We start from the raw sequence: 26,129 nt of genomic DNA, 5'->3' as shown, positions 1-26,129 counted from the left end.
TTGTAATAAGATTTGAGTATTAAAGTATTTTAAATAAAAATTAGGAGTTCTGCTCCATTCTCTGACTGTCAAGCCATGCCCCCTTATTAGCAAAGCCTCGTCTCACGACCACACGCCACTTCAGACTAGAAAATGCTGCAAATGCAGGGGCATGTGATGAGACATTGAAATACACGGTGCCTGCCCTCGTTTCCTGGACATCAAGGACCTGCGTCAGCAGATGAAAGCTTTGTATAATACGTTAATATGTGCTTGCGCAGGACTTGGATGTCTAGAAAAGCAGTAATATAGGGAAACTTTGCACTATATGCCACTGCCACGATTTAACACACTATTTTTTTACTAATTAAATCTAGATGCTTAAATAATCAGTTTTTCTAATCTGTTGATTTTTTTCCAATTCTATTTTCGGTACATGATTTCGGGGGCAGCCATCTTGCCTGCGCTGCTACTCTGAGCTGTGAACATTAGTTCAGAGATTTCATTTAAAGCAGCCAATTGGAATCCTCAGCTAGAAAACAACCTATTGACTTCCATGGGAGAGTTTTGTTGGTATTCTTTGACTTGTGCAGAACTTATTGTGCAGGAAGGGATAGAAGGTGAGTTTTGTCCATCATTTATGGTCAATGGTGTAATCTTGTGTTATCTGCCCCAGAGAAGGTGAGGGGACTGCTGAGAAGTGGATCTACACAGAACAGGACGTGGCAGACTATTGTGAGGGCTCATTGGCCAGTGTAAAACACTAAATGTATGGATTTTTTTTTTTTATTATTATTATAGAAAGTAACGTAGAAAAAAAAGCCACCAAAAGGTTATTAAAAAATATGCTTAACATTAAAACTTTATTTTACATCATCGAGGGCGCAGGCCAGTTTGAAGGATATGGACACCTTTGTGGCCCATTTATTTTTTTTTTATTGCATTGGCTGTTACCTTGGCTGAAACACACTTTAGCAATTGGTTGATCATATACATTTTACTCTGTTCGGCTTCTGCAGCCTGCATGTGTACATAGCAGACTGCAGAATCCCGTTCAGAGACAAAAACGACAGACTGCTGGTCATTCTCTAGCCCCTTCTCCTCTTCTGAACAATCGTCTAAGCGGATTTGTGACCAAATAAAAGTTATTTTAGAATATATGTTGAATTACATTTGAAATTAGAGAAGCGTCTACCCAGTTAAGCACTAATGTGACATTTTTAGGCCATGCAACTAGTTGACATAAATACCCTTACTCACCTGTGTTTTCACTGATGTCAGTGAGAATTGTGATGTCATCAATGTAAACCGAGGGCGTTGTATAAAAAACCACAGGGCGATGTATACCAGCATAATTAAAGAAATCAAAATCTGTATTTTGGACAAAATATCCTTTGGGATATCTATTTAGAAAAACAATACCATGGTATGAGTTATGTATTTTACACCTTAAATTTATAATGAGTAAATATTTCCTGTGCAAATAAAATATTTAATATAACGAATAAAGATCTGTTACAACATTTATCATCAATTAAAATAGAAAATAAGGCTAGCCATAGACCTAAAATCATTATCAATAATAATATAACTATTTCAGGCTAAAATCTTCATTCCTTCATACATTTTCAGACCCCCTGATATTCAGTTTAAAAGCTGCTCTAGTTTTAAACTTTCTTCCTGTAGACATGATCTCCCAATAATACATGCTGGATGTGAGGTCTGTTTGTCCAGGATGCTGCTTCCTTCACTAGCATTCCTGTATCAGCACAGCTTTCTCTCTACACTGATAGCCTGTGTTAGTCCACCTCTGCTCTCCACCCTATCTACACTCTGATGCTGATAGCCTATGTGATCTGCTCTCCATGAACACTTGGAAGCCCCCCTTCTCCACACTCAGATGCTGTATATGAAGACAGCAGATTACATCAGTCCGTACGGAGAGGTGGACTGATGAATGAGTTAGGCTGGATTCACACGAGCATGTTCGGTCCGTAAAGGACGGAACGTATTTCGGCCGCAAGTCCCGGACCGAACACACGGCAGGGAGCCGGGCTCCTAGCATCATAGTTATGTACGGCGCTAGCAGTCCCTGCCTCGCTGCGGGACAACTGTCCCGTACTGTAATCATGTTTTCAGTACGGGACAGTAGTTCCACGGAAAAAAAAGGGGTGGGCTATCAGTGGAGCACTATATACAGGGGTGGGCTATATCTACAGGAGAGCTATATACAGGGGTGGGCTAGCTGTGGAGCACTATAGGGGGGAGCTATTTGTGGGACAATATATACTGGGGTGGGCTATATGGGGCACTATCTACAGGGGGCTCTATGGCAGGCACTATCTACAGGGGTCACAGTGTGTGTGGGGGACACAGTGTATGCTGCCATTATAATTAGAGGTACAGTATATGGCGCTATTATATTTAGGCGCATAGTTTGTGGTATAATGAGAACTTTATCTTTGTTTATAGGTGTAGACATGTTGAAAAAGTGAAAAGCTGAAGACATCTGAGCGGCAAACTGCAGAAATGGGCGGTGACCGGGAGAAGTCATCATAGAGGTCTGGATCGGATGGAAAAAAGAACTAGAATCTGAGACGTCACCGGTGAGTCACTTAATGTAAATGTTTATTCTGCGTCTAATCAGTATTGTAGTCACTGTATGATCTGCAGCGAGATGATGGGTGGTATGATTATGATAGGATTTATTTTTTGTGAAACAGCATCTCCCAGCTTATCCTTACCATTGTTCGGCCCATGCTGGGAGCTGTAGTTTTACGCCGTACACAGCTATACGGCAGGGGTTGCACTAAATTGAGCTGTATTTGTGCTGGTGTTGTATTTATGTACTGGGCTTTGTTCTGGTGCTGTATATATGTACTGAGCTTGGTTCTGGTGTTGTGTATAGAACTATATTGCTTGTAAAATGTACAAATGTTTTTATGCTCGAGTTACATAAAAATAAATGTGGAAAAGAAATGACACGTCATTGATTTGTAGAAAAAACAAACATGGCGAGGGGGAAGGGGATGTCGGGAAAGAGGTTGGGGGGGGCGCCAAACTGAATCTTTGCCCCGGGTGCTGAAGAACCTAGCTACGCCTCGGTCCATGGTAGATGGGGGTCTTTGTGATGGGCTGACAAAGGGAGCCATTTAACGTGGCATCTAAGGGGTTAGACGGCTGAACAGGGCTTGTTCCATCCCGGATGTTTCAGCTGTATGTTGCAGGTGACACATGCTGCTGTTAAAGTGGAGTGCAGGTCCGCTCCTGAGCCCATGCCATGAGCACTTTGACCAACATAGTGTGGTCTTCTCTCCAAGTATCAGAGCCCATGGTGTCAGTGCACTGGCATTCTTGTGGATTCCAGGATAACAGAATTTTGCTATATCAGACAGGGAAAAAAAAAAATACCCAAAAGGTGTTTTACGGGCTTGGGAATTGCGCATTCAGTTACTGGTGATGCTCCTAACGAACTAGTAGCTTGGTCTATAGAACAATAAACAAGTTAGCAACTTATGTGTAATATTTCCTCTACTCTACATTTCTGCATATGCGGCCAGTATCACAGTATTTAGTACACATTTTCTCTATTAACACATTGTTTGTAAAATGGTTGTTATATAGTCAAGGTACTTACCGTGTGGGGTCGTTCATGAATTCGATGGATCCTGGAGGTAAGGTGTTCAGGGTGAGGGTATTATTTACGGCAATGGTGATTCGACAGGGAATACCTAAACTACCTTTTAGAACACTGGATATGTTGGTTTCAAATGGAAGGTGTCCTCCCTCATGCTGCGTTACTTGAACACCATTAACCCACTGCAAACAAGGCAAAGTAAAGCAAAATGCATGTGCACAGTCATAACAAAATGGTTTATAATTGATCAAATATAAAATCTAAATATTCTGAATTTACAGAAATGTGTAAAACAATAAAACTGGAGAACAAATGGCAGTTCTGGAGGTATATTAAAGGTCACCCAGCATTAGAAAAAAATAAAAGGAGGAAAAAAAAAAAAAGGAAATGCAACACGAAACAAAAACTAAAAGAATGCTTATAGGGTATGCGTTAGATGGGAAACTGACATTTGTTACAATGACGGGACCAAGGATCTCTATAGAGGCCCAAGCCGCTTTGGCTAAAATGCCAAGTTGAGATGACAGTACTTCTATGAAAGTCCCATTATTTGTGCACATTACAGTTCCTCTCTTGACTTGCGGGGGTTGTTCACGCTGGACAAACCTTTTTTTTGTAAGGAGAGTTCCCCCAATGATAAGTTGATAACAAGGACCTCAGTAACCTGTGGGAAACCTGGATAAAGTGTTCAATTCTCGTGCAGCGCCACTACAGGGGAAATGATGCATTTTACAGTTCTAATCAACGTGTGTCCATGTAATGCACGGACGTGTTTAGTTCTCCGGGCCAAGAAACGCTCTTTGAAGCCACTGACGCTACAGGGATCCCCGGTGGTCCCCACCTATGACATCTTTAATATTGTAGAAGCAAACCAAGTAGCATACTGGTCCCAAATAAAATAAAAATCTAGACTTCACAATATTATATTAGAAAGATACATCGGCGAACAGCCGATGCATTTTAATAATTTTACTTTTTACGCTAAAACTAGACATTTTTAAAAGAGGATTTGGGGCTAATAATTCTCTATTTCTACATGAATATAGATTGCATGTGTTGAATTGTTCTTTAATTAAATTTTACTCACCACCATGGAAAAATAATGGGCACTTCCAACCCGCAGTACAATTCTGTCAGAGGCCAAATCTTCCAACCAGCGTCTGGGCAGCCAGACTTCTTTCTCATACCAGACCCATCCAATGAACTCTCTCAAACCAATGTCCTGAGTGATATCATTGTAGCTGGCAGGTACTGGCATATCTATAACAGGACCAGTCTGTGGAGTGGAACACATTGAATAAGATATTAACATTACTGCAAAATAGGTAATCAGATAACTCAAAGGGGTTGTCAGGTTTCAGCAAATTATTGCTAGTTTTTGTATAATTACAAGTTATACACTTTCCCAATATACTTTCTGTATTAATTCATCACTGTTTTCAAGACCTCTGCTTGTTGTCATTCAGTAGGAACATTCATTGTTTACTTCCAGTGCATAAAATTCTGTCCATGGTCATGATGGACACACAGGTGCATGGCTCGTTACAGTGTGTGTATCAGAGTTGTGTCTCCTAATGATCCCATCACCTGTGTGTCCATCACATGACCAACTGAAAAATTTTAGAAATCCAGTAAATGGTGAGATCTACACCATCAGACTGTTTCTAAATTGCCAAAGTTCTGGAGCTGTGCATAAGGCTATTTGCCCATGTCCAAAAATTTACGTAGGAAAAACTATTCAGCAATTAAGGAGACGGATTTTTAAAAAAATAACAAAAAAACATCAGCTCAATTAATACATCACTGTCTCAGCATGTCAGGTTCATACACAATGGCAACCCCAAAGTCTTGAAATTTTGGAAGAATTTAGGCCCCAGACGGGGAAATCTCGACAGGAAATTATTACAGGAAGAAGCCCGCTGCATCTACTGACTTAATAGTCAGAGTCCAAACGGACGTAACGAAGGCTTTTTCTTGCCACATCTGAAATCTTTATTTTTTCTACATTTTCCAAATATAGAAAAGATATGCTACATGCACATTACTTGTATGTTGTAAATGCATTTTTTGTATAAATTAATTATCCAGTGATAATCAAAAAACAATAACATTTTTTGTTTTTATCTTACGGTAATATCAAGTGCATTTATCTATTGAGATGAGGAGAGATCTAAAACATGAATATATGTTCATTACATGTAACTTTTCCTTTTGTTATTTTGAACAAGGACAGCCAATTTGGGGTTTATTTTTTCTGCAGCTACCGTTTTATAAGCGGATCACTTTATCTGTGATTTTTTTATTGCATACTATAGTCTGTGCATTAGTGCACCCCATGTATACTTTGATTTAGCATTAACATGGGAGAGGCAACAGCTCTATTTAATGCTAAAATTATTACTTATTACACTTGAGTCTCAGTATATGGGTCCTGGGCTTCTGCTTGTAGGAAGTGTCTATAAGGCTAAGTTCAAACGGCTTATTTTCGGACGTTTTTCAGGCCGTAAACGGCCCAAAAAATCGGAGGCAGAACGCCTCAAAACATCTGCCCATTGAATTCAATGGGAAAAACTGCCTTCTGTTCCGATGGGCCGTTTTGTTACGCAGCCGTTTTGAAAAACAGCCGCGAAAAAGAAGAAGTGCAGGTCACTTCTTGGGACGTTTTTGGAGCCATTTTTCATAGACTCTATTGAAAACAGCTCCAAAAACGGCAGCGAAAATCGCGAGTGGCTCAAAAAACGTCTGAAAATCAGGAGCTGTTTTCCCTTGAAAACAGCTCCGTATTTTCAGATGTTTTTGACTCGGCGTGTGAACATACCCTTAGGGAAAGCAACTGAAACAAAAGAATTATCATTCAAATCAATGGTAATTCTAACTGAACCATTGCTTCCGGTTTAATCTTTCGATCCTCCCTACCTCTGACAGAAGAGAGGTAAAAGTATACTAAACACACACATTTTAGAATATAGGCAACGTGCCTTTTTCGACCAGTTCAGGTCCGGGCTATTTTGACCCTTCAGGACCAGACACCGGTTAGCCCTTTTTAGCACTCGTTAGTTTAACGGCTAGAACTTTTTTTTTATTTGTTGAGCTAGCAACGTGATTTTTGCGTTTGTTTTTTCCGTAGACAATGCAGGTTCATTTATTTTATTTTTTAGCATTTTTATACACATCCTTATTGCTGTTTTAGAATTTTTAGGCTTACATTTTGAAAATAGTAAAAAAAAGAAGTTTTTTTTTTTACTTTTTAGCTATTTTTTTTTCTGGTAATAACATTGTTTTACCCTAAGGGTATGTTCACACAGCGTATTTTCGGCCGTTTTTTGAGCTGTAAACGGCCGAAAAGTCGGGAGCAGGACGCCAACAAACATCTGCTCATTGATTTCAATAGGAAAAACAGCGTAAAAAAAAATGGCCGCAAAAAATAAGTGCATGTCACTTCTTCAGCCATTTTTGGAGCCATTTTTCATAGACTCTATAGAAAAACAGCTCCAAAAACAGCCGTAAAAAAAAAGCCGCGAAAATCGCGAGTGACTTAAAAAACGTCTGAAAATCAGGAGCTGTTTTCCCTTGAAAACAGCTCCGTATTTTCAGAAGTTTTTTACTAAGCGTGTGAACATACCCTAAATAGACCTTTTATTTGTGATCATCATTGTCTACCGTAAATTTTAATATATTACATGTCTATTTTAGGGTTATTGGCTCAGGGCTAGCGTTACAACAATGACTGGCGGGGAGAACGTTTTTTTGGGAGTGGGTATTTTATGTGTATTTATTATAAAAAAAAATTGCACTTTATTTTACTTTTATCTTTTTATTACTATGGTCTGTCCCTCAAAAGGTCAGAAAAGACCTTCGAGGGACTTTATTTTTTTTCTTTCTTGTTTTACACCATGTTTTTACAGCAGCCCCAGTTACAGGGGAAATCATCCCTCTGAGGGTATGTTCACACGCCCTATTTACGGACGTAATTCAGGCGTTTTACGCCTCGAATTACGTCTGAAAATATGGCTCCAAACATCTGCCCATTGAAATCAATGGGGTTACGATGTTCTGTGCACAAAGGCTAAAAAGACGCCCGCCTCAAAGAAGTGCATGTCACTTCTTGAGCCGTAATTGGAGCAGTTTTTCATTTACTCCATTGAAAAACAGCTCCAATTACGTCCGTAATTGACGCCGCGAAAAATGCAAGTACGAGCAATTACGTCTGAAATTCAGGAGCGTTTTTCGCCTGAAAACAGCTCCATAATTTCAGGCATATTGGACGCTGCCATGTGAACATACCCTGAGTGTATGTTCACACAGCCTATTTTTGAAAAATCGGAAGCAGAACGCATCCAAACATCTGCCCATTGATTTCAATGGGAAAAACGGCGTTCTGTTCCGATGGGCCGTTTTTTTACGCGCCCGTTTTTTTTAAAACGGCCGCGAAAAAGTGCAGGTCACTTCTTGGGACGTTTTTGGAGCAGTTTTTCATTGACTATGGAAAACAGCTCCAAAAATGGTAGTGAAAAACGCGAGTGCCTTAAAAAACGTCTGAAAATAAGGAGCTGTTTTCCCCTTGAAAACAGCTCCGTATTTTTAGACGTTTTTGAGTTTGTGTGTGAACATACCCTCATAGTGACTATTGTCAATAATAGGGCTGTGCTGGGTCTAGTAAGAACCAGCAGTCTGCCACTAACGGCATCCCAGCCATCATGTGACCAGTCACATCATCAGCGGGATCAATAGAGGCAGCGGCAGCGCCGCTGCCTCTATTCATATGCAGAAAGCTCATTGAGCGCTGTGTAAAAGAGATCAGAGAAGACAGAAGCAGCGAAAGCTGCTTCTATCCTCTCCTCAGGGTCCCCGGCAGTCACTGATCGCTCGGGCATCAAGCTAAAACCCGCGCTGTAAATAGTCTATGGCACGGGTTTCAAGGACCCTGACCGCTGGCCGTAAATACACAGCCGGCGGACGGGAACCAGTTAATAAAAGTTATTTTCATCATTAGGTTATGTTCACACGCTTAAACAAAAAACGGCTGTAAAATACGGGGCTGATTTCAAGGGAAAACAGCCTCTGATTTTCAGCCGTTTTTAAGCATCAAGCGTTTTTTGATGCTTTTTTTACGGCTGTTTTTGGAGCTTTTTTTCTATTGACCCAATGAAAAATGGCTCCAAAAACAGTTTAAGAAGTGACATCCACTTTCGTTTTTTTAAAAACAGCCGAGTAAAAAACGCCCCGTGGGAACGAAATGCAGTTTTTCTTATTGAAATCAACGGGCAGATGTTTGGAGGTGTACAGCCTCTGTATTTTCTGAAGTTTTTTAGGGCGTTTTCGGTTTGCCATCTGAACATACCCTTAGGCATTATGTGAATAGAACAATTCATTACCTTCTGTTAGGCCCCATGCACACAAACGTAAAAACGCCCGTAATTACGACCCGTAATTACGGCCCCATAGACTTCTAACGGCCACGGGTACCTCCCCGTATGCTTACGGGAAGGTGCCCGTGCCGTTGAAAAATATAGAACATGTCCTATTTCAGGCCGTAATTACGGCTCGGGCAGGCCCATAGAAGTCTATGGGGCTCCCGTAATTACGGGTGACTACGTGTGTAATTACGGGAGCGTTGCTAGGCGACGTCAGGGGATAGTCACTGTCCAGGGTGCTGAAAGAGTTAAACAATCGGCAGTAACTCTTTCAGCACCCTGGACAGTGGCTACCGATCGCAATATAGATCAACCTGTAACAAAAAAAGACGTTCATACTTACCCAGAACTCCCTGCTTCTTCCTCCAGTCCGGCCTCCTGGGATGACGTTTCAGCCCATCTGACCGCTGCAGCCAATCACAGGCTGCAGCGGTCACATGGACTGCCGCGTCATCCGGGGAGGTCGGACTGGATGTCAGGAAAGGGACGCGTCACCAAGACAACGGCCGGGTACGTATGAATTTCTTTTACTATGGAAAGGGCTGTCCCTTCTCTCCATCCTGCACTGATAGAGAGAAGGGGCTGCCGATTACGGCAGTGTAATTTTGCAGCGAAAACGTGGCCGTAAATACGAGTGCAATATGGGTCGAATACGTGTGACCAAGGACCCGTATTTACGGGAGGAAAAAAAATATGTTTGTGTGCATGAGGCCTGTGTAGTGTGGAAAATAGGGTTAGTTACCTTATAGGTAAATTATGTTTTGTCATCACATGACCATGGACAGAATTATATGCACTGGAATTAACACTGAATCTTCCTACTGAATGACAACAAGCAGAGGTCTTAAAAACTGTGATGAATTAATACTGAAAGAATGTATTTTGGAAAATTGTGTAACTTTTAATTACACAAATAAATAGCATTACTTTGCGGACGGTCCACAATTCTGCCTACGTTGGCTTTCAGCTCCCTTTCTCCAGCTCTTTTGTGTGGCAGAGCACGCCTCTCGCTCGCCCGCCTGTGGCAGAGCACGCCTCTCGCTCGCCCGCCTGTGGCAGAGCACGCCTCTCGCTCGCCCGCCTGTGGCAGAGCACGCCTCTCGCTCTCACAGCCAGCACAAATGGGGTGGGTGTGCCCTGCCTACACAAGAGTTTGCAGATAAGTGCTCTAAAACATATGAAAGATGGCATATGAGGGGTGCTCTACCACACATGAATGTCAAAGGGGCTCTATCACACAGGGGGCTGTCACACGCTTTTTCACAAAGAGCAGGCATAGGTGGGGTACGCTCTGTCACGAGTGCTGGCAAAGCTGGGGTGCCCTGCAACAGACAGAAGATGGAAAAGCCAGGAGAACTGAAGTGTGGGAGGGTAACATGCCACACATGAGAACTGGCAAGGGTGTAGTGTATACTGCCATACACATGAGAAATGGCACCGTTAGGGGGTGCTCTGCCCCCACAGGGCAGCTAGAATTCTTGTATTATATTAAGAAGCCGTGTTTCGGAGAATCCCTGTGTTCCATTAGAAGAGCTCCACACGTGTCACCGCTCACGTGACTGCAGTGTTATCCTGGACGGACTCCTGAAGAAATCCCTCAGCAGGAAGAGACGTGTCTGCAGCGGCGCGGTATATTGTGCAGACGCCGGTACATTGTGCCATGTTTACCAGCCTGGAGAGTCGGGGCACTTACCTCCCTCAGCGGGCGTTTGTACCACTGCTGCTGGAATCCTTCCTCCCTGTCAGAGGATTTATCAGCCCGGAAACTCCAAATACCATTCAGCTCCTTCAGTTCCCTGGTGGGGGTCTCCCTAGGGTATAGCATCCCCCCGCTCAGCGAATGGGTGAGGCTAGCGCCCAGGAGCAGTAACGTCCAGCAGCTCCATTGTCCATACATTGCCGCACGGTAACAGCAAGGTGTACTCTCCGCTCTGTAGCTAGGTACGACAACTGGGGCTGGTCACATGATCCGCTCCGTCACGTGATGGAGGAAACGTGGGAAGAGGGGGCGTGATTCCGGGGATCAGGTGGTTGGTATGAGGGTATGTTCACTCGGCTTGTTTTCGGCCGCTTTTCGTGCCGAAAAATCTGAAGCAGTACGCCTCCAAACATCTGCCCATTGATTTCAATGGGAAAAACGGCGTTCTGTTCCGACGGGGCGTTTTTTTATGCGGCCGTTTTGAAAAAAGAAGTGCATGTCAGGGTATGTTCACACGCAGTGACCAGAAACGTCTGAAATCACGGAGCTGTTTTCAGGTGAAAACAGCTCCTGATTTTTAGACTTCTTTTTAACAACTCGTGTTTTTCGCTGCGTTTTTTACGGCCGTTTTTGGAGTCAATGAAAAACGCCTCCAAAAACGTCCCAAGAAGTGTCCTGCACTTCTTTTGACGAGCCGTCATTTTACGTGCCGTATTTTGACAGCGACGCGTAAAATAAAGGCTCGTGCGAACAGAACATCGTAATTCCCATTGAAAGCAATGGGCAGATGTTTGTAGGCGTATTAGGGACGTTTTTTCACGCGTAATTTGAGGCGTAAAACGCCCGAATTACGCCTGAAAACACTGCGTGTGAACATACCCTAAGGGTATGTTCACACGACAGCGCAAAATATGTCTGAAATTACGGAGCGGTTTTCAGACGTTTTTGCATGTACTCGCGTTTTTCGCAGCGTCTTTTACGGACGTAATTGGAGCTGTTCTTCATTGGAGTCAATGAAAAACGGCTCTAAAAACGTCCCAAGAAGTGTCCTGCACTTCTTTGACGCGGGCGTAATTTTACGCGCTGTCTTTTGACAGCGACGCGTAAAATTACACCTCGTCTGAACAGAACATCGGAAGACCCATTGCAAGCAATGGGCAGATGTTTGCCGACGTATTGGAGCCGTCTTTTCAGGCGTAATTCGAGGCGTAAAACGCCTCCATTATGTCTGAAAATAGGTTGTGTGAACATAGAGTGTTCTCCATGCCCAGAATGAATACTTAAAGAGGCTCTGTCACCAGATTTTGCAACCCCTATCTGCTATTGCAGCAGATCGGCGCTGCAATGTAGATTACAGTAACGTTTTTATTTTTAAAAAACGAGCATTTTTGGCCAAGTTATGACCATTTTTGTAGTTATGCAAATGAGGCTTGCAAAAGTCCAACTGGGCGTGTTTAAAGTAAAAGTCCAAGTGGGCGTGTATTATGTGCGTACATCGGGGCGTTTTTACTTCTTTTACTAGCTGGGCGTTCTGACGAGAAGTATCATCCACTTCTCTTCAGAACGCCCAGCTTCTGCCAGATCACGCTGTGACGTCACTCACAGGTCCTGCATCGTGTCGGACGAGCGAGGACACATCGGCACCAGAGGCTACAGTTGATTCTGTAGCAGCATCGGCGTTTGCAGGTAAGTCGATGTAGCTACTTACCTGCAAACGCCGATGCTGCTCCAGAATCATCTGTAGCCTCTGGTGCCGATGTGTCCTCGTTCGTCCGACACGATGCAGGACCTGTGAGTGACGTCACAGCGTGATCTCTCGAGAACACGCTGTGTCGGCACTGCCAGAAGCTGGGCGTTCTGAAGAGAAGTGGATGATACTTCTCATCAGAACGCCCAGCTAGTAAAAGAAGTAAAAACGCCCCGATGTACGCACATAATACACGCCCACTTGGACTTTTACTTTAAACACGCCCACTTGGACTTTTGCAAGCCTCATTTGCATAAATACAAAAATGGTCATAACTTGGCCAAAAATGCTCGTTTCTTAAAAATAAAAACGTTACTGTAATCTACATTACAGCGCCGATCTGCTGCAATAGCAGATAGGGGTTGCAAAATCTGGTGACAGAGCCTTTTTAAGGCAAGTGAATTTATCTTTAGACGCTATTTTTAAACTTACAAGAAACATTTTAGTTCAACATCTAAATTGAGACCAAGGGAAACAATGTTTTGAGCTGGTAAATCCAGTATGTTTCCCTCTGGCTCATTTTTTTAATGTGATTCTCAATTATTTCGATCCCATAAAATTGAGTACCTTTTGGGATTTTTACTATGGATTTTTGCATAGTGTGCAGAAACACTGGTCCATCTTACCCTTTCTAATTTTGTTGCAATGTTCTGCCATTCTGCCGTGGCGTAACTACCGTGGTCCCGCGGGACCCGCGGCTTGAGGGGACCCGTCCTTCTAGCCGACATGCCCCCCCCCCCCGTATGCCCAGTGGCGCTGCTAGCAGCTGTTATGGCGGCTACAGCGGTAGCGACACTACTATGGGGCCTGCGCTGCCAAGCCTCTAACATGTATGGGCCGGGTGACACAGGCCCTCTCATGCCCGGGGGCGTCACTAGCACCGGAGGGGGCCCCAATGCTAGCGACAGCCACCCCCTCTTGCAGAAATTGTACCTGCCTCTATAGCACGCAGATACAAATACATGCATTAGCGCTGAATGGCGGGGCAAAATGACTTGCCCTGCCAATCAGTGCCTTCCAACGACGCTAGCGGCGCAATGACATAATCGAGCCACTTCTGTGCTTGAAAGGCGCTGATTGACAGGGCAAGTCATTCTGCCCTGCCAATCAGCGCCTTTGAACAACGCGTCGTTCAGCTCCAGCAGACCTGCTCAGAAGAGAGCAGATCTGCATTGCCACCGGACAGCGCGGGAACGAGATCATGTGAGTATGTAGTTTTTTTTCTAATAAAACTGTGGCATTATCTACAGGGGAGGGTCGTCTATATGTGGGGATGTGAGCCACTGTATACAGGGGGGGGGTCTATATGTGAGGATATGGGGCACTATCTACAGGGGGTCTAAATGTGGGCCACTATATACAGGGGGGTCTATATGTGGGGATAGGGGCCACTATATACAGGGGGGGTCTATATGTGGAGATGTTGGGCACTATCTACTGGGGGGTCTATATGTGGGGCACTATATACAGGGGGTATATATGTGGGGCACTATCTACAGGCGGGTCTGTATGTGGGGCACTATCTACAAGGGGGTCTATATGTGGGGCACTATATACAGGGGGTCTATATGTGGGGATGTGGGCCACTTTATAGAGGGGGGTCTACATGTGGGGCACTATCTACAGGGGGGTCTATATGTGGGGCACTATATACAGGGGGGTCTATATGTGGGGCACTATCTACAGGGGGTCTATATGGGGCACTATATACAGGGGGGTCTATATGTGGGGCACTATCAACAGGGGGGTCTATATGTGGGGATGAGGGGCACTATATACAGGGGGAGCTATATGTGGGACACTATACAGGGGTTGGCTATATGTAGAACACTATCTATAGGGGAGCTATTTGTAGGGCACTATCTATAGGGGTGGGCTATATGTGGAACACTATATACAGGGGTGGGTTAACTGTGGGGCACTATCTACAGGGGGGCTATATGTAGGGCACTGTCTACAGGCGTGCGCTATATGTGAGGCACTATCTACAGAGGTGGGCTATATGTGGAGCACTATCTATAAGGGAAGCTATATGTAGGGCAGCACGGTAGCTCAGGGGTTAGCACTATTGCCTTGCAGCTCTGGAGTCCATATGTGGGCACTATCTACAGAGGGCTGTATGTGGGGTGCTATCTACAGGGGCTTCTATGTGGGGTGCTATCTACAGGTGCTTCTATGTAGGGCACTATGTACAGAGGCTCTATGGGGGTCACTATCTACAGGGGGTCATGGGGCACTATCTACAGGGGGCACGGTGTGTGTCTGGGACACAGTGTATGGTACTATAATAATCACGTGCTATTATAGTTAGTGGTGCAGTGTATGGCGCTTTATTATATTTAGACGTGTTGAGAATTTTAACTTCGTTTATAGGTGCAGAAATGTTTTAAAAGTGAGAAGCTGAAGACATCTAAGCGGAAAACTGCAGATATAGGTCATGCCCGGGAGAAATCCATCAGAGGTCTGGACGGGAGCGAGAAGAAAAGAACTAGATCTGAGACGTCACCGATGAGTCACTTAAAGAGGCTCTGTAACCAGATTTTGCATCCCCTATCTGCTATTGCAGCAGATAGGCGCTGCAATGTAGATTACAGTAACGTTTTTATTTTTAAAAAACGAGCATTTTTGGCCAAGTTATGACCATTTTTGTAGTTATGCACATGAGGCTTGCAAAAGTCCAAGTGGGTGTGTTTAAAAGTAAAAGTCCAAGTGGGCGTGTATTATGTACGTACATCGGGGCGTTTTTAATACTTTCACTAGCTGCAAACGCTGATGCTGCTGCAGAATCAACTGTAGCCTCTGGTGCCGATGTGGCCGTCACGATGCAGGACCTGTGAGTGACGTCACAGATCTGCACTGTCAGAAGCTGGGCGTTCTGAAGAGAAGAGGATGTTACTTCTTTTCAGAGCGCCCAGCTAGTGAAAGTATTAAAAACGCCCCGATGTACGCACATAATACACGCCCACTTGGACTTTTACTTTTAAACACACCCACTTGGACTTTTGCAAGCCTCATTTGCATAACTACAAAAATGGTCATAACTTGGCCAAAAATGCTCGTTTTTTAAAAATAAAAACATTACTGTAATCTACATTGCAGCGCCTATCTGCTGCAATAGCAGATAGGGGTTGCAAAATCTGGTGACAGAGCCTCTTTAATGTAAATGTTTATTCTGCCTCTAATCAGTACTGTAGTCACTGTATGATCTGCAGCGAGATGATGGGTGGTATGATTTATTTTGTGATACAGCATCTCCCAGCATTTCCTTACCATTTTGGTCGGGCCATGCTGGGAGCTGTAGTTTTACACCGTACAAACCTCTACGTCAGGGGTTGCACTAAATTGAGCTGTATTTGTTCTCTTGTTGTATATATGTACTGAGCTTGGTTCTGGGGCTGTATATATGTGCTGAGCTTGGTTATGATGCTGTATTTAAGTACTGAGCTTGGTTCTAGTGCTGTATATATGTATTGAGGTTAGCGCTCGTGCCATATATATGTACTGAGCTTGGTTCTGGTGTTGTATATGTACTGAACTTGGTTCTGGTGCTCTATATATATGTACTGAGCTTGGTTCTGGGGCTGTATATATGTACTGAACTTGGTTCTGGTGCTCTATATATGTACTGAGCTTGGTTTTAGTGCTGTATTTATGTACTGAGCTTGGTTGTGCTACCGTATATATTTATGAGCTTGGTTCTGGTGCCGTATATATGTATGAGCTTGGTTCTGGTGCCGTATATATGTATGAGCTTGGTTCTGGTGCTGTATATATGTATGAGCTTTGTTCTGGTGCTGTATATATGTATTAAGCTTTGTTCTGGTGCTGTATATATGTATGAGCTTTGTTCTGGTGCTGTATATATGCATTAAGCTTTTTTCTGGTGCTGTATATATGTATGAGCTTTGTTCTGGTGCTGTATATATGTATTGAGCTTTGTTCTGGTCCTGTATATATGTATTGGGCTTTGTTCTGGTGCTGTATATATGTATGAGCTTTGTTCTGGTGCTGTATATATGTATGAGCTTTGTTCTGGTGCTGTATATAAGTATTGAGGATCTGTAATTGTAATATGCTGCGCTATTGATTCCAGTAAAACTACAGACACCCTAACAGAAACCCGATGGAACTCTTTAAAGTCAATGGGTTCCGTCGGCCGCCAGTGGTGTCCGTGGTGCAACAGAACTGGCACTTTTTTTTTTTTTTTGTTGTTCTGCTCCTCTGATGGAGCAGAACAGCAGAAAAATCAACACAGGTGTGAACCCAGCCTTAGATGTTGGGCGTTATGAGTAAAACAAAAATTTATTTTCAAAGCGGTCATCTTGCGCTACTCATCTGGGTCTATCTTGAACCAAGAGGAAAGGTAACGACGGACACATCTTGTATGTCAGCTGCTATTCCCCCCTCCCTGTCACTAAAGAGTCATAATTAATTGCTTTTTTTCTTCCCTGCCATCTTCTCTCTGCCTTAAAGGGGTTTTCCCAGAATTATAAATGATCACCTGTCCATAGGATATAATTTTCTTATCGCTGTGGTCCCTACCGCTGGGATCCCGACTGATCGTGAAAACGGGGTTCTTGAACCCCAAGACCCTCATCACTCCCCCCCCCCCCTCTGCAGTGAGGCGCTTGAATGGAGCGGCGGTCAAGCATGTGCCTACCCCACTCCATTCAATGTCTATGAGAATGCCAGAAACAGCCAAGCGATATACTTGTCTGTTTTCGACATTCTCATATACATTGAAAGACTGCCGCTTAATTTAAGGTCTTCCTCACTGAGATGGGGTGCAGTGAAGAGTATCTCTGGGTTTGGAAACTCCCTTCTCACGATCACAAAAAAAAAATATTTAAAACTGCAAATTTATCATTCACCTACTTGGTGGCCTATAGTTGCTTGCTTCTTGCTCAGTTCCCTGTTGTCTGAGATACAAAATGACTGTCAATGTCTCAGACTTGCATATGGAGAGCATTGTCTTCAAGTCAGAGACACCCCCAACTCCTTCACTGCCCTCAGATGGACTTGAACTGAGAACGGTGTCTATCTCTTCTGACACTTCCCCCTGCTTGGCTCTTGAAAAGCATACAATGATATACTTACATCCTGAAGTTGATTCAGGACGTCCCCGACGCGTGTCAAAAGAGATGGACACAGCGCTGACGTCATCAGTGTTGGTGCATCTGATGGCAATGAAGGAGGTGGGTGCATATCTCAGACATGCAGACAACACTATATGCAAGTCTGAGACAGCGGTAGCCATCTTGGATCCCGTAAAATGGGGTCCGAAATGAGAAAGTGGAGCCAGACGCAAGCGAGAGAAGACTACCAGGTAGGTTAACGATAAGTTAGCAGTTTTTACTGTTAGACACATCTAGAAGTATTGAGAAATTTTAAATAAGTTAGAGTAGAGTAGGGCCCTACCAAAAAAGTCTACCTTGTCATAGGAGCAGGCTTCAAAACCTTATGGCCAAATCAAAAGTTAATAAATATGTATCACACAGCGCGTGATATGGTGCTGGATTGGGAACCATTAATGGGCAGTGCCAGGCGGGCCCAGACAATTTGGTTGTATGGGGCCCCGAAATTCCTGATGCCCTGGTGGTCGGTGCTGCACGCAGATGTCTCCCACCACTGTATAGCGGCCGAGAGGGCCGATGGGCTGTCAGAGCAGGCAGCCCCCCCCCCCCCTCTTTCTAACAGCTTAGATGCCACAGTCACTATTGACTGCAACATCCTAGTGGTTAAACAGCCAGGAACAGTGCGATCGCTGTGTTCCCGGCCGTTAGTGCAGGGTGTCAGCTGTAATATAGCCTAAGGGTATATTCACATGCTTAGCAAAAAGCTTCCAAAAATACCGAGCTGTTTAAGGGAAAACAGCTCCTGATTTTCAGACGCTTTTTAAATCAAACTAGCGTTTTTCTTTCGAGTCACTGAAAATCGGCTCCAAAAACAGCTCAAGAAGTGACATGCACTTCTTCGCGGGCGTTTTTTTTACCCTTAGGGTATGTTCACACGCAGTGTTTTCGGGTGTTCAAACATCTGCCCATTGCTTTCAATGGGTTTTACGATGTTCTGCTCCAACGAGCCTTTATTTTACGCGTCGCTGTCAAAATACGGCGCGTAAAAGGACGGCTCGTCAAAAGAAGTGCAGGACACATCTTGGGACGTTTTTCATTGACTCCATTGAAAAACAGCTCCAAAAACGCAACGAAAAACGCGAGTTGTTAAAAAGAAGTCTAAAAATCAGGAGCTGTTTTCGCCTGAAAACAGCTCCGTATTTTCAGACGTTTCTGGTCACTGCGTGTGAACATACCCTGACATACACTTCTTTTTTCAAAACAGCCGCGTAAAAAAAGGCCCCGTCGGAACAGTACACCATTTTTTCCATTGAAATCAATAGGCAGATGTTTGGAGGCGTACTGCTTCAGATTTTTCGGCCATTTACGGCCCGAAAATAAGCCGTGTAAACATACCCTAGGGGTTATGTCAATGATGTAGATGCCAACCTTTCCAGTGAAGCTGGAGGATTATAATCCCTAACAAAAAAGCCTTGAGAACATAGACCAAGACTCAAACATTAAGAGGGAAGAAGTGGTTTTGAAATTATTCCACTCCTGTTCAAAGGCAATGTATCACCTTATTTAAATTATTCTTTTACGAATTAAAAAAAATACAGGAAAAATGGGCAAGCATAAGGATAGGAGCATCTATGACAATGGCCAAATTGTGATGGCTAGACTGGGTCAACTGCAAGTTTTGTAAGGTATGCAGTGGTTAGTACCCACCAAAAAGGGTCCAAAGCAGTGACAGGGAGCAAAATCTAACCCGTCTAAACAAAACTACAGAAGAGCTACTGTAGCACAAATTGTGAAAAAGTTAAGACTAAAATGGTTCCAGCACACACAGTGCATCACAGCTTGCTGCATTTCACTGCCCATTCTGACCCCTGTCCACTGCTAAAAGTGCCTGCAAAATGACCTTTAACAGAACTGGAACATTGAGCAATGGAAGAAAGTGGCTTGGTCTGACGAATCCCGTTTTCTTTTACATTTTCTGAATGGCCAGATGGGTGTACGTGGCTTTCCTGGGGAAGGGATGCCACCAGGAAGCACTATGGGAAGGCAAGCTGGTGGAGGCATTCTGATGCTCTGGGCAAAACATTGGGTCCAGACATTCATGTCTGACAAGTACGCACCACCTACCTAAATACACCCCATCATTGCAATGTTATTACCTAATGGTAGTATCCTCTTTCAGCAGGATAATGCACCCTGCAAAAACTTCCAGGAATGGATTAAGGAACATGGCAGAGTTCAAGGTGTTAACTTGACCTCCAAAATCCCCAGATCTCAATCTGATCATCTGTGGGTTGGGCTGGAAAAACAAGACAGATCAATGGAGACCCACACCTCTCAATTTCTAATGCTTAAAGGATCTGCTGCCAACGTCAGGAAAACTTCTGTGGTCTTGTGGAGTCCATGGCTTTGGGCTAATTCCGCATCTAGATAAGTGAGGTTTGTTTTTTTTGCACCACTGACTTTTATTCAGTGTGCGGAAAATTCTTTGAAAACAATGGGAGGCAAAATAGAGACTGAATAACATGGCACACAATATATTTTATTGTACATCGACAAATCAAGTTCATCATTTTGAAATTTGCACTGTCCAAATAAGGAAATCCTTTATTGGGGTATACGCCCACTTTGCAGGATCGGTGAAGATATCCAGCATGTTTATAGCATAACCAGTTTCACCGCGCTACCTCTTTTCTGAAGTGGTTTGAAAACACTAGTCACAGTTATCAATTCCCTAGTTGAGTTTTATTAAATGGTCCCATTATAAGCAGGTGGAATACTAGCTGCTGCTTACAATAGCATGTATCCTGAAGACAGGGCTATGATAATCGGTGATGGTCCCACTACTCTAGATAGCATCTATGGAAAAAAAGTAAGTTACATTATGCAATTACTATTTATACAATTAACCTGAGGGTATAAAGTATCTTTTCCTGGTATAGTCAAATTTGTATAGAGAGAACTCATGATGTTAATGGTCCTTGTGATTTTTCATCCAGTTTCTGAGCTGTTCAACCTGTGCAACCACGCAGCTCTTCGCTGTCCCCCCGGCTGCTGTATACTGCTCCACACTGTTAGTATAGTTCCACAATTTGGACACATCACTGTCAAAGAGGGGACTGCAAAAATACAGAAAACAGAACATTATATTAAAATTATATGTATATTTTAAATATGTAGATCAGTGGTAATGTTGTCAGGTCCGTATTTCACACCGAATAACCACCTCTGTAAATTGAAAGCTGAAGGCATGCCTGGAGAGAAGTACACCACACAAATGTCTGAGGTACAGCTTCAATGTCAGCCAGGAGGAACTGAACTTTATTCAGAACAAAGAAACACACACAGAGAAGACACATGCCCCTCCCTATAGATGTGGGACTTGCTTAAATTCTATTCGCTCCCCAGCTGTAACTTTTCCTATACATTCTTCTACACACTCCTCTTTGCATTCCAGGGGGCGGTGTCTTCCATAGGTGTGTCCGACATGAACAAAGAACTTGTTATATATATCAGTATATTACACAAAGAACTGAAATGTATATACATATATGTGAGGATAATATTTTTCAGACAATATACATAGTAATGATCCCTGACAATGTCAATTATAAAAAAAGTCAAATTTTTTTTCCCCCATGAGAAATACAGAAGATATTGGAAATTATTTTGCCAAGGACCTTCTACATAAAATCCTACAAGAAGGTCGGGATTTTACACACATTTCTTGTTGTGCAACAGCTGCAGTCCATAAGAATATAAGGCTGGGTTCACACGACCTATTTTCAGACGTAAACGAGGCGTATTATGCCTCGTTTTACGTCTGAAAATAGGGCTACAATACGTCGGCAAACATCTGCCCATTCATTTGAATGTGTTTGCCGACGTACTGTGCAGACGACCTGTCATTTACGCGTAGTCGTTTGACAGCTGTCAAACGACGACGCGTAAAAATACAGCCTCGTCAAAAGAAGTGCAGGGCACTTCTTTCAGACGTAATTTGAGCCGTTCTTCATTGAAGTCAATGAAGAGCAGCTCAAGATTACGGGCGTCACAGACGCCTCGCATAATGCGAGGAGGAGCTTTTACGTCTGAAACGACGCAGCTGTTTTCTCCTGAAAACAGTCTGTCTTTTCAGATGTAAAAGCCTCTCATCGTGTGCACATACCCTAATGAATGATGCAACAATTAGGCCCCTTTCACACTGCGTTTTTTGGAGGTGTATAATACAATACGTCGACAGGTTCCATTTAAAAGTTAAATTGAAAGGCTTTGTCCACCTTCGCAACTATTTTTTAATTTAAAAAAAAAACGCAGCAACTTTACAAATATCCTACCGTTTCGTTTCTACAGCTCCTATGCATTACCATGGTAAAAAGACACAAACCTTGTGTGGTCTGATCCTGCAGTCATGCATTTCCCATCTATCCCATACTTCTTCCTTACATTTTGTAGATTAGCAAAAAGTAGGGTACAGATGGGAGGGAAGAAGACTGCAGGATCACACTACACAGGTTTACGGACGTAATTGGAGCGGTTTTTCAATGGAGCCAATGAAAACAAGCTCCAATTAAGTCTCAAGAAGTGACATGCACTTCTTTTGACGCGGGTTTCTTTTTACGCGCCGTCTTTTGACAGCGGCGCGTAAAAAAAACAGCCGGTGTGCACAGAACATCGTAAGACCCATTGCTTTCAATGGGCAGATGTTTGCCGGCGCTTTGGAGCTGTATTTTCGGACGTAATTCGAGGTGTAAAATGGCCGAATTACGTCAGTAAATAGGGCGTGTGAACATACCCTTAGGGGGGGAGTTCACACTGAGTTTTTTTTTTTAGGCGGAAACCGCACCAAAAAACGGCCGAAAATGCCTCCCATTGATTTCAATGGGAGGTGGAGGCATTTTTTTCCCACGAGCGGAAAAATTGGCTCGCAGGAAAAAGAAGGGACATGCCCTATCTTCAGGCATTTGAAAATCGGCGTGCAAGCAGAGTAAAAATCTGCCTCAAAATGCCAAATGCAATTTTGAGGCAGATTTTCCTCCTGCAAAAAACTGAGTGTGAACCCAGCCTAAGGCTATGTTCACACGGAGTATTTTGGGGGAGGAATATCTGCCTCAAAGCTCCAAACGGAATTTTGAGGCAGATATTCCTCCCCCAAAACACTCCGTGTGAATAGCAATTATCGCGCCGTTTTTCGCCCGCGGCCATTGAGCGCCGCGGGCATAAAACACGCTTTCTCCTGCCTCCCATTGAAGTCAATGGGAGGTCGGACGCGGAAGCGCCCGAAGATAGGGCATGTCGCTTCTTTTTCCCGCGAGGCAGATTTACTGCTCGCGGGAAAAAGACGCCGACGCCTCCCATTGAAATCAATGGGAGGCGTTCTCGGGCCGTTTCTGCCGAGTTTTGCGACGCGGTTTCCGCGTCAATAAACTCGGCAAAAGACCCCGTGTGAACATAGCCTTAGACTCTTACAGAATAAACAAGGATACACCTATACTAATCGCCAGTCACATACCTGATGCACTTTAAGTCCTCCAATGAGAGCTTATTGAGAGTGATGCCCTTGGTTTCTGCCAGCTGAACAACTTTTCCAGAGACTCCATGTGCTTGTCTGAAGGGCATCTGTAATCATAGTAGGGATGTCACGATACCAGAATTTGGACTTCGATACCGATACTTCGTTTAGTATTGCGATTTCGATACCAATTTCGATACTTTTGCCAACAGTAATAAAAAAAAATAATTCTTCCGTTTTCTGATGTGAGGCGCGACGTGTGATGAATTTTGAACGCGCCTCACATTAATAGTAATTAATCCCATCATGTTTCTCAGTCATAATGGGTTAATGTGCGAGGTACATGATGGGGTTAATTACTATTAATGTGAGGAACATGGAGGGTAAATTCATCGCACCTCGCGCCTCACATTAATAAGTGAAAGACAGCAGTGTAGGGATGCACGGTGCATCGAAACTTCGATACTGTTTCGATACTGTGCATCCCTAAACGGTTCGATACCACTATTTCCTGTATTTCGATACGGAGCTGCGCAGCCGCACAGCTCAGTATAGTAATACATGAATGTATGGGAGCGCGGCTGCGGCTGCGGCTGTGTAATCCAGCCACAGCCCCGCTCCTGAGTCATGATAAGTTCACGGGGTCAGGATGATGCGATGCGGCCGGCGCTGCACTAATGAGCGGCGGCACTGGAGACAGAACATGGCGGGCGCACTGCAAAACACCCCCATGTTCTGTCCTCAGTGCCTGAACTGCCGCTCATTAGTGCAGCGCCAACCGCATCACCTCATGCTGACCGCGCGCGCACTTCCGGTCAGGAGCGGGGCAATGGCTGTATTACACAGCCGCAGCCCCGCTCTATAACGGCGGAGATCAGAGAAACCTCTCATCTCCGCCGTTATTCCCCTGAATGCTGCGATCACAGCTGACTGCAGCATTCAGGAGAAAATGAGCAGGGGGGGATGCCCCTGGATCGCGTCACAGGGAATTCCTGTGACGCGATCGAGGGCCATACCATATATGGGCAGACAGCTCAGGGTCTATTGACGGACCCCAGGGCTGTCTTACCATATTTCATGTTGTTAGGACATACCCAAGTATGTCCTAACAACTGCCTGTGTGCTATCTGTCCACAGGCTAATGTACTGGCATATATCTGATATATGTCAGTACATTAAAGTTTAAAAATAAAGTAAAAATAAAGTATTCTTAACCTCTTAACGCCGAAGGACGGATATATCCGTCCTCAGCAGCTGCTAGTTCACGCAGGAGGACGGATATATCCGTCCTGTGATGGTGCGGGTACTGTCACTGTACCCATGCGATCAGCGGCAGGAGCCCGGCTGTTATACACAGCCTGGCTCCTGCTGCAACTGCCGGAATCGACGCGCGCTCCGATTCCGGCAGTTTAACCCATTAAATGGCGCTGTCAATAGTGGCAGCGACATCTAATGTGTTTGACAGAGGGAGGGAGCACCCTCTGTCACTCCATCGGCGCCCCCGCAAACAAATCGCTGGTCGCCATCGGGTTTCCATGACAGCCGGGGGTCTAACAAAGACCCCCAGGTCTGTCTTCCGCAACTGCCTGTTAGGCGATGCCGTAGGCATGACCTAACAGGTTGCCTGTCAGTTTTACACTGACAGGCAATAATGCTTTGGTATACTAAGTATACCAAAGCATTATATATGCGATCGGCACATCGCATAGTGAAGTCCCCTGGTGGGACTAAAAAAAAATATGTCAATCAGTTAAATAAAGTTTGTGAAAAAAAAATAAATAAAATGACAGTGAAAATCAAATAAAACTACTTTTTTTGCCCAAAAAGTGGTTTTATTCAGTAAAAGTGTCAAAACAAATAACACATACACATATATGGTATCCCCGCGATCGTAACAACTTGACCAATAAAATGAACACATTAATTAAACCGCCGGATGAACGGCGTCCAAAAAAAACCGCAAAAAACAACAGCAAAATTCGCTCTTTTCTCCCATTCCCCCCATAAAAAATAAAAATTAATCTATAAGTCCCATGTACCCCAAAATAGTACTAATGAAAACTACACATTGGCCCGCAAAAATCAAGCCCACATACGACCACATAGACGGAAAAATAAAAACGTTACGGCTCTTGGAATGCGGCGATGCAAAAACAAGTAATTTTTTTCTAAAAGGCTTTTTATTGTGCTTTATTTTATTTAGACTTATTTTAATGTTTATTGTAAAAAAGGTGAATGTGTATTTTTTTTAAATTTAAGAATACTTTATTTTTACTTTATTTTTAAACTTTAATGTACTGACATATATCAGATATATCCCAGTACATTAGCCTGTGGACAGATAGCACACAGGCAGTTGTTAGGACATACTTGGGTATGTCCTAACAACATGAAATATGGTAAGACAGCCCTGGGGTCCGTCAATAGACCCTGAGCTGTCTGCCCATATATGGTATGGGCCTCGATCGCGTCACAGGAATTCCCTGTGACGCAATCCAGGGGCATCCCCCCTGCTCATTTTCTCCTGAATGCTGCAGTCAGCTGTGATCGCAGCATTCAGGGGAATAACGGCTGAGATGAGAGGTTTCTCTGATATCCGCCGTTATAGAGCGGGGCTGCGGCTGTGTAATACAGCCATTGCCCCGCTCCTGACAGGAAGTGCGCGCGCGGTCAGCATGAGGTGATGCGGCTGGCGCTGCACTAATGAGCGGCAGTTCAGAAACTGGAGACAGAACATGGGGGTGTTTTGTAGTGCGCCCGCCATGTTCTGTCTCCAGTGCCGCCGCTCATTAGTGCAGCGCCGGCCGCATCGCATCATCCTGACCCCGCGAACTTATGACTCAGGAGCGGGGCTGTGGCTGAATTACACAGCCGCAGCCGCGCTCCCATACATTCATGTATTACTATACTGAGCTGTGCGGCTGCGCAGCTCAGTATCGAAATACAGGAAATAGCGGTATCGAACCGTTTAGGGATGCACAGTATCGAAGTTTCGATGCACCGTGCATCCCTAAATCATAGAACATCTAGTCACCGGAAACTGAACCTTACGACCTTAGGATGGGCTGA

General features: G+C 44.0%; 2 protein-coding genes across 3 annotated transcripts in view; both read right to left on the bottom strand.

Moving 5' to 3' along the window:
* Window positions 1–11,010, bottom strand: part of GUSB (glucuronidase beta) — a 39,755-nt gene extending 28,745 nt beyond the window's left edge. Inside the window, exons 1-4 of the mRNA XM_075852917.1 lie at window positions 10,724–11,010; window positions 4,704–4,892; window positions 3,617–3,798; window positions 1,240–1,382 (exon numbers count right to left, since the gene is read on the bottom strand). Of these exons, the coding sequence (XP_075709032.1) occupies window positions 1,240–1,382; window positions 3,617–3,798; window positions 4,704–4,892; window positions 10,724–10,927 (718 nt within the window). The 5' untranslated portion in view covers window positions 10,928–11,010. The remainder of the gene's footprint in view (window positions 1–1,239; window positions 1,383–3,616; window positions 3,799–4,703; window positions 4,893–10,723) is intronic.
* A 9,059-nt stretch (window positions 11,011–20,069) lies between these two features.
* The window catches only part of ASL (argininosuccinate lyase), a 40,364-nt gene continuing 34,304 nt past the window's right edge, over window positions 20,070–26,129 (bottom strand). For both annotated transcript variants that reach the window (XM_075852914.1, XM_075852915.1), the window contains exons 16-17: window positions 23,061–23,167; window positions 20,070–20,667 (exon numbers count right to left, since the gene is read on the bottom strand). In XM_075852914.1, coding sequence (XP_075709029.1) covers window positions 20,520–20,667; window positions 23,061–23,167 — 255 coding nt within the window. In that variant the 3' untranslated portion in view covers window positions 20,070–20,519. The remainder of the gene's footprint in view (window positions 20,668–23,060; window positions 23,168–26,129) is intronic.

The sequence above is a fragment of the Rhinoderma darwinii genome, chromosome 2, assembly GCF_050947455.1.
Source record: "Rhinoderma darwinii isolate aRhiDar2 chromosome 2, aRhiDar2.hap1, whole genome shotgun sequence".
Lineage (NCBI taxonomy): Eukaryota > Metazoa > Chordata > Amphibia > Anura > Rhinodermatidae > Rhinoderma > Rhinoderma darwinii.
Note: the sequence above shows the minus strand (reverse complement) of the source record. Positions and strands in the feature narration are given on the sequence as shown.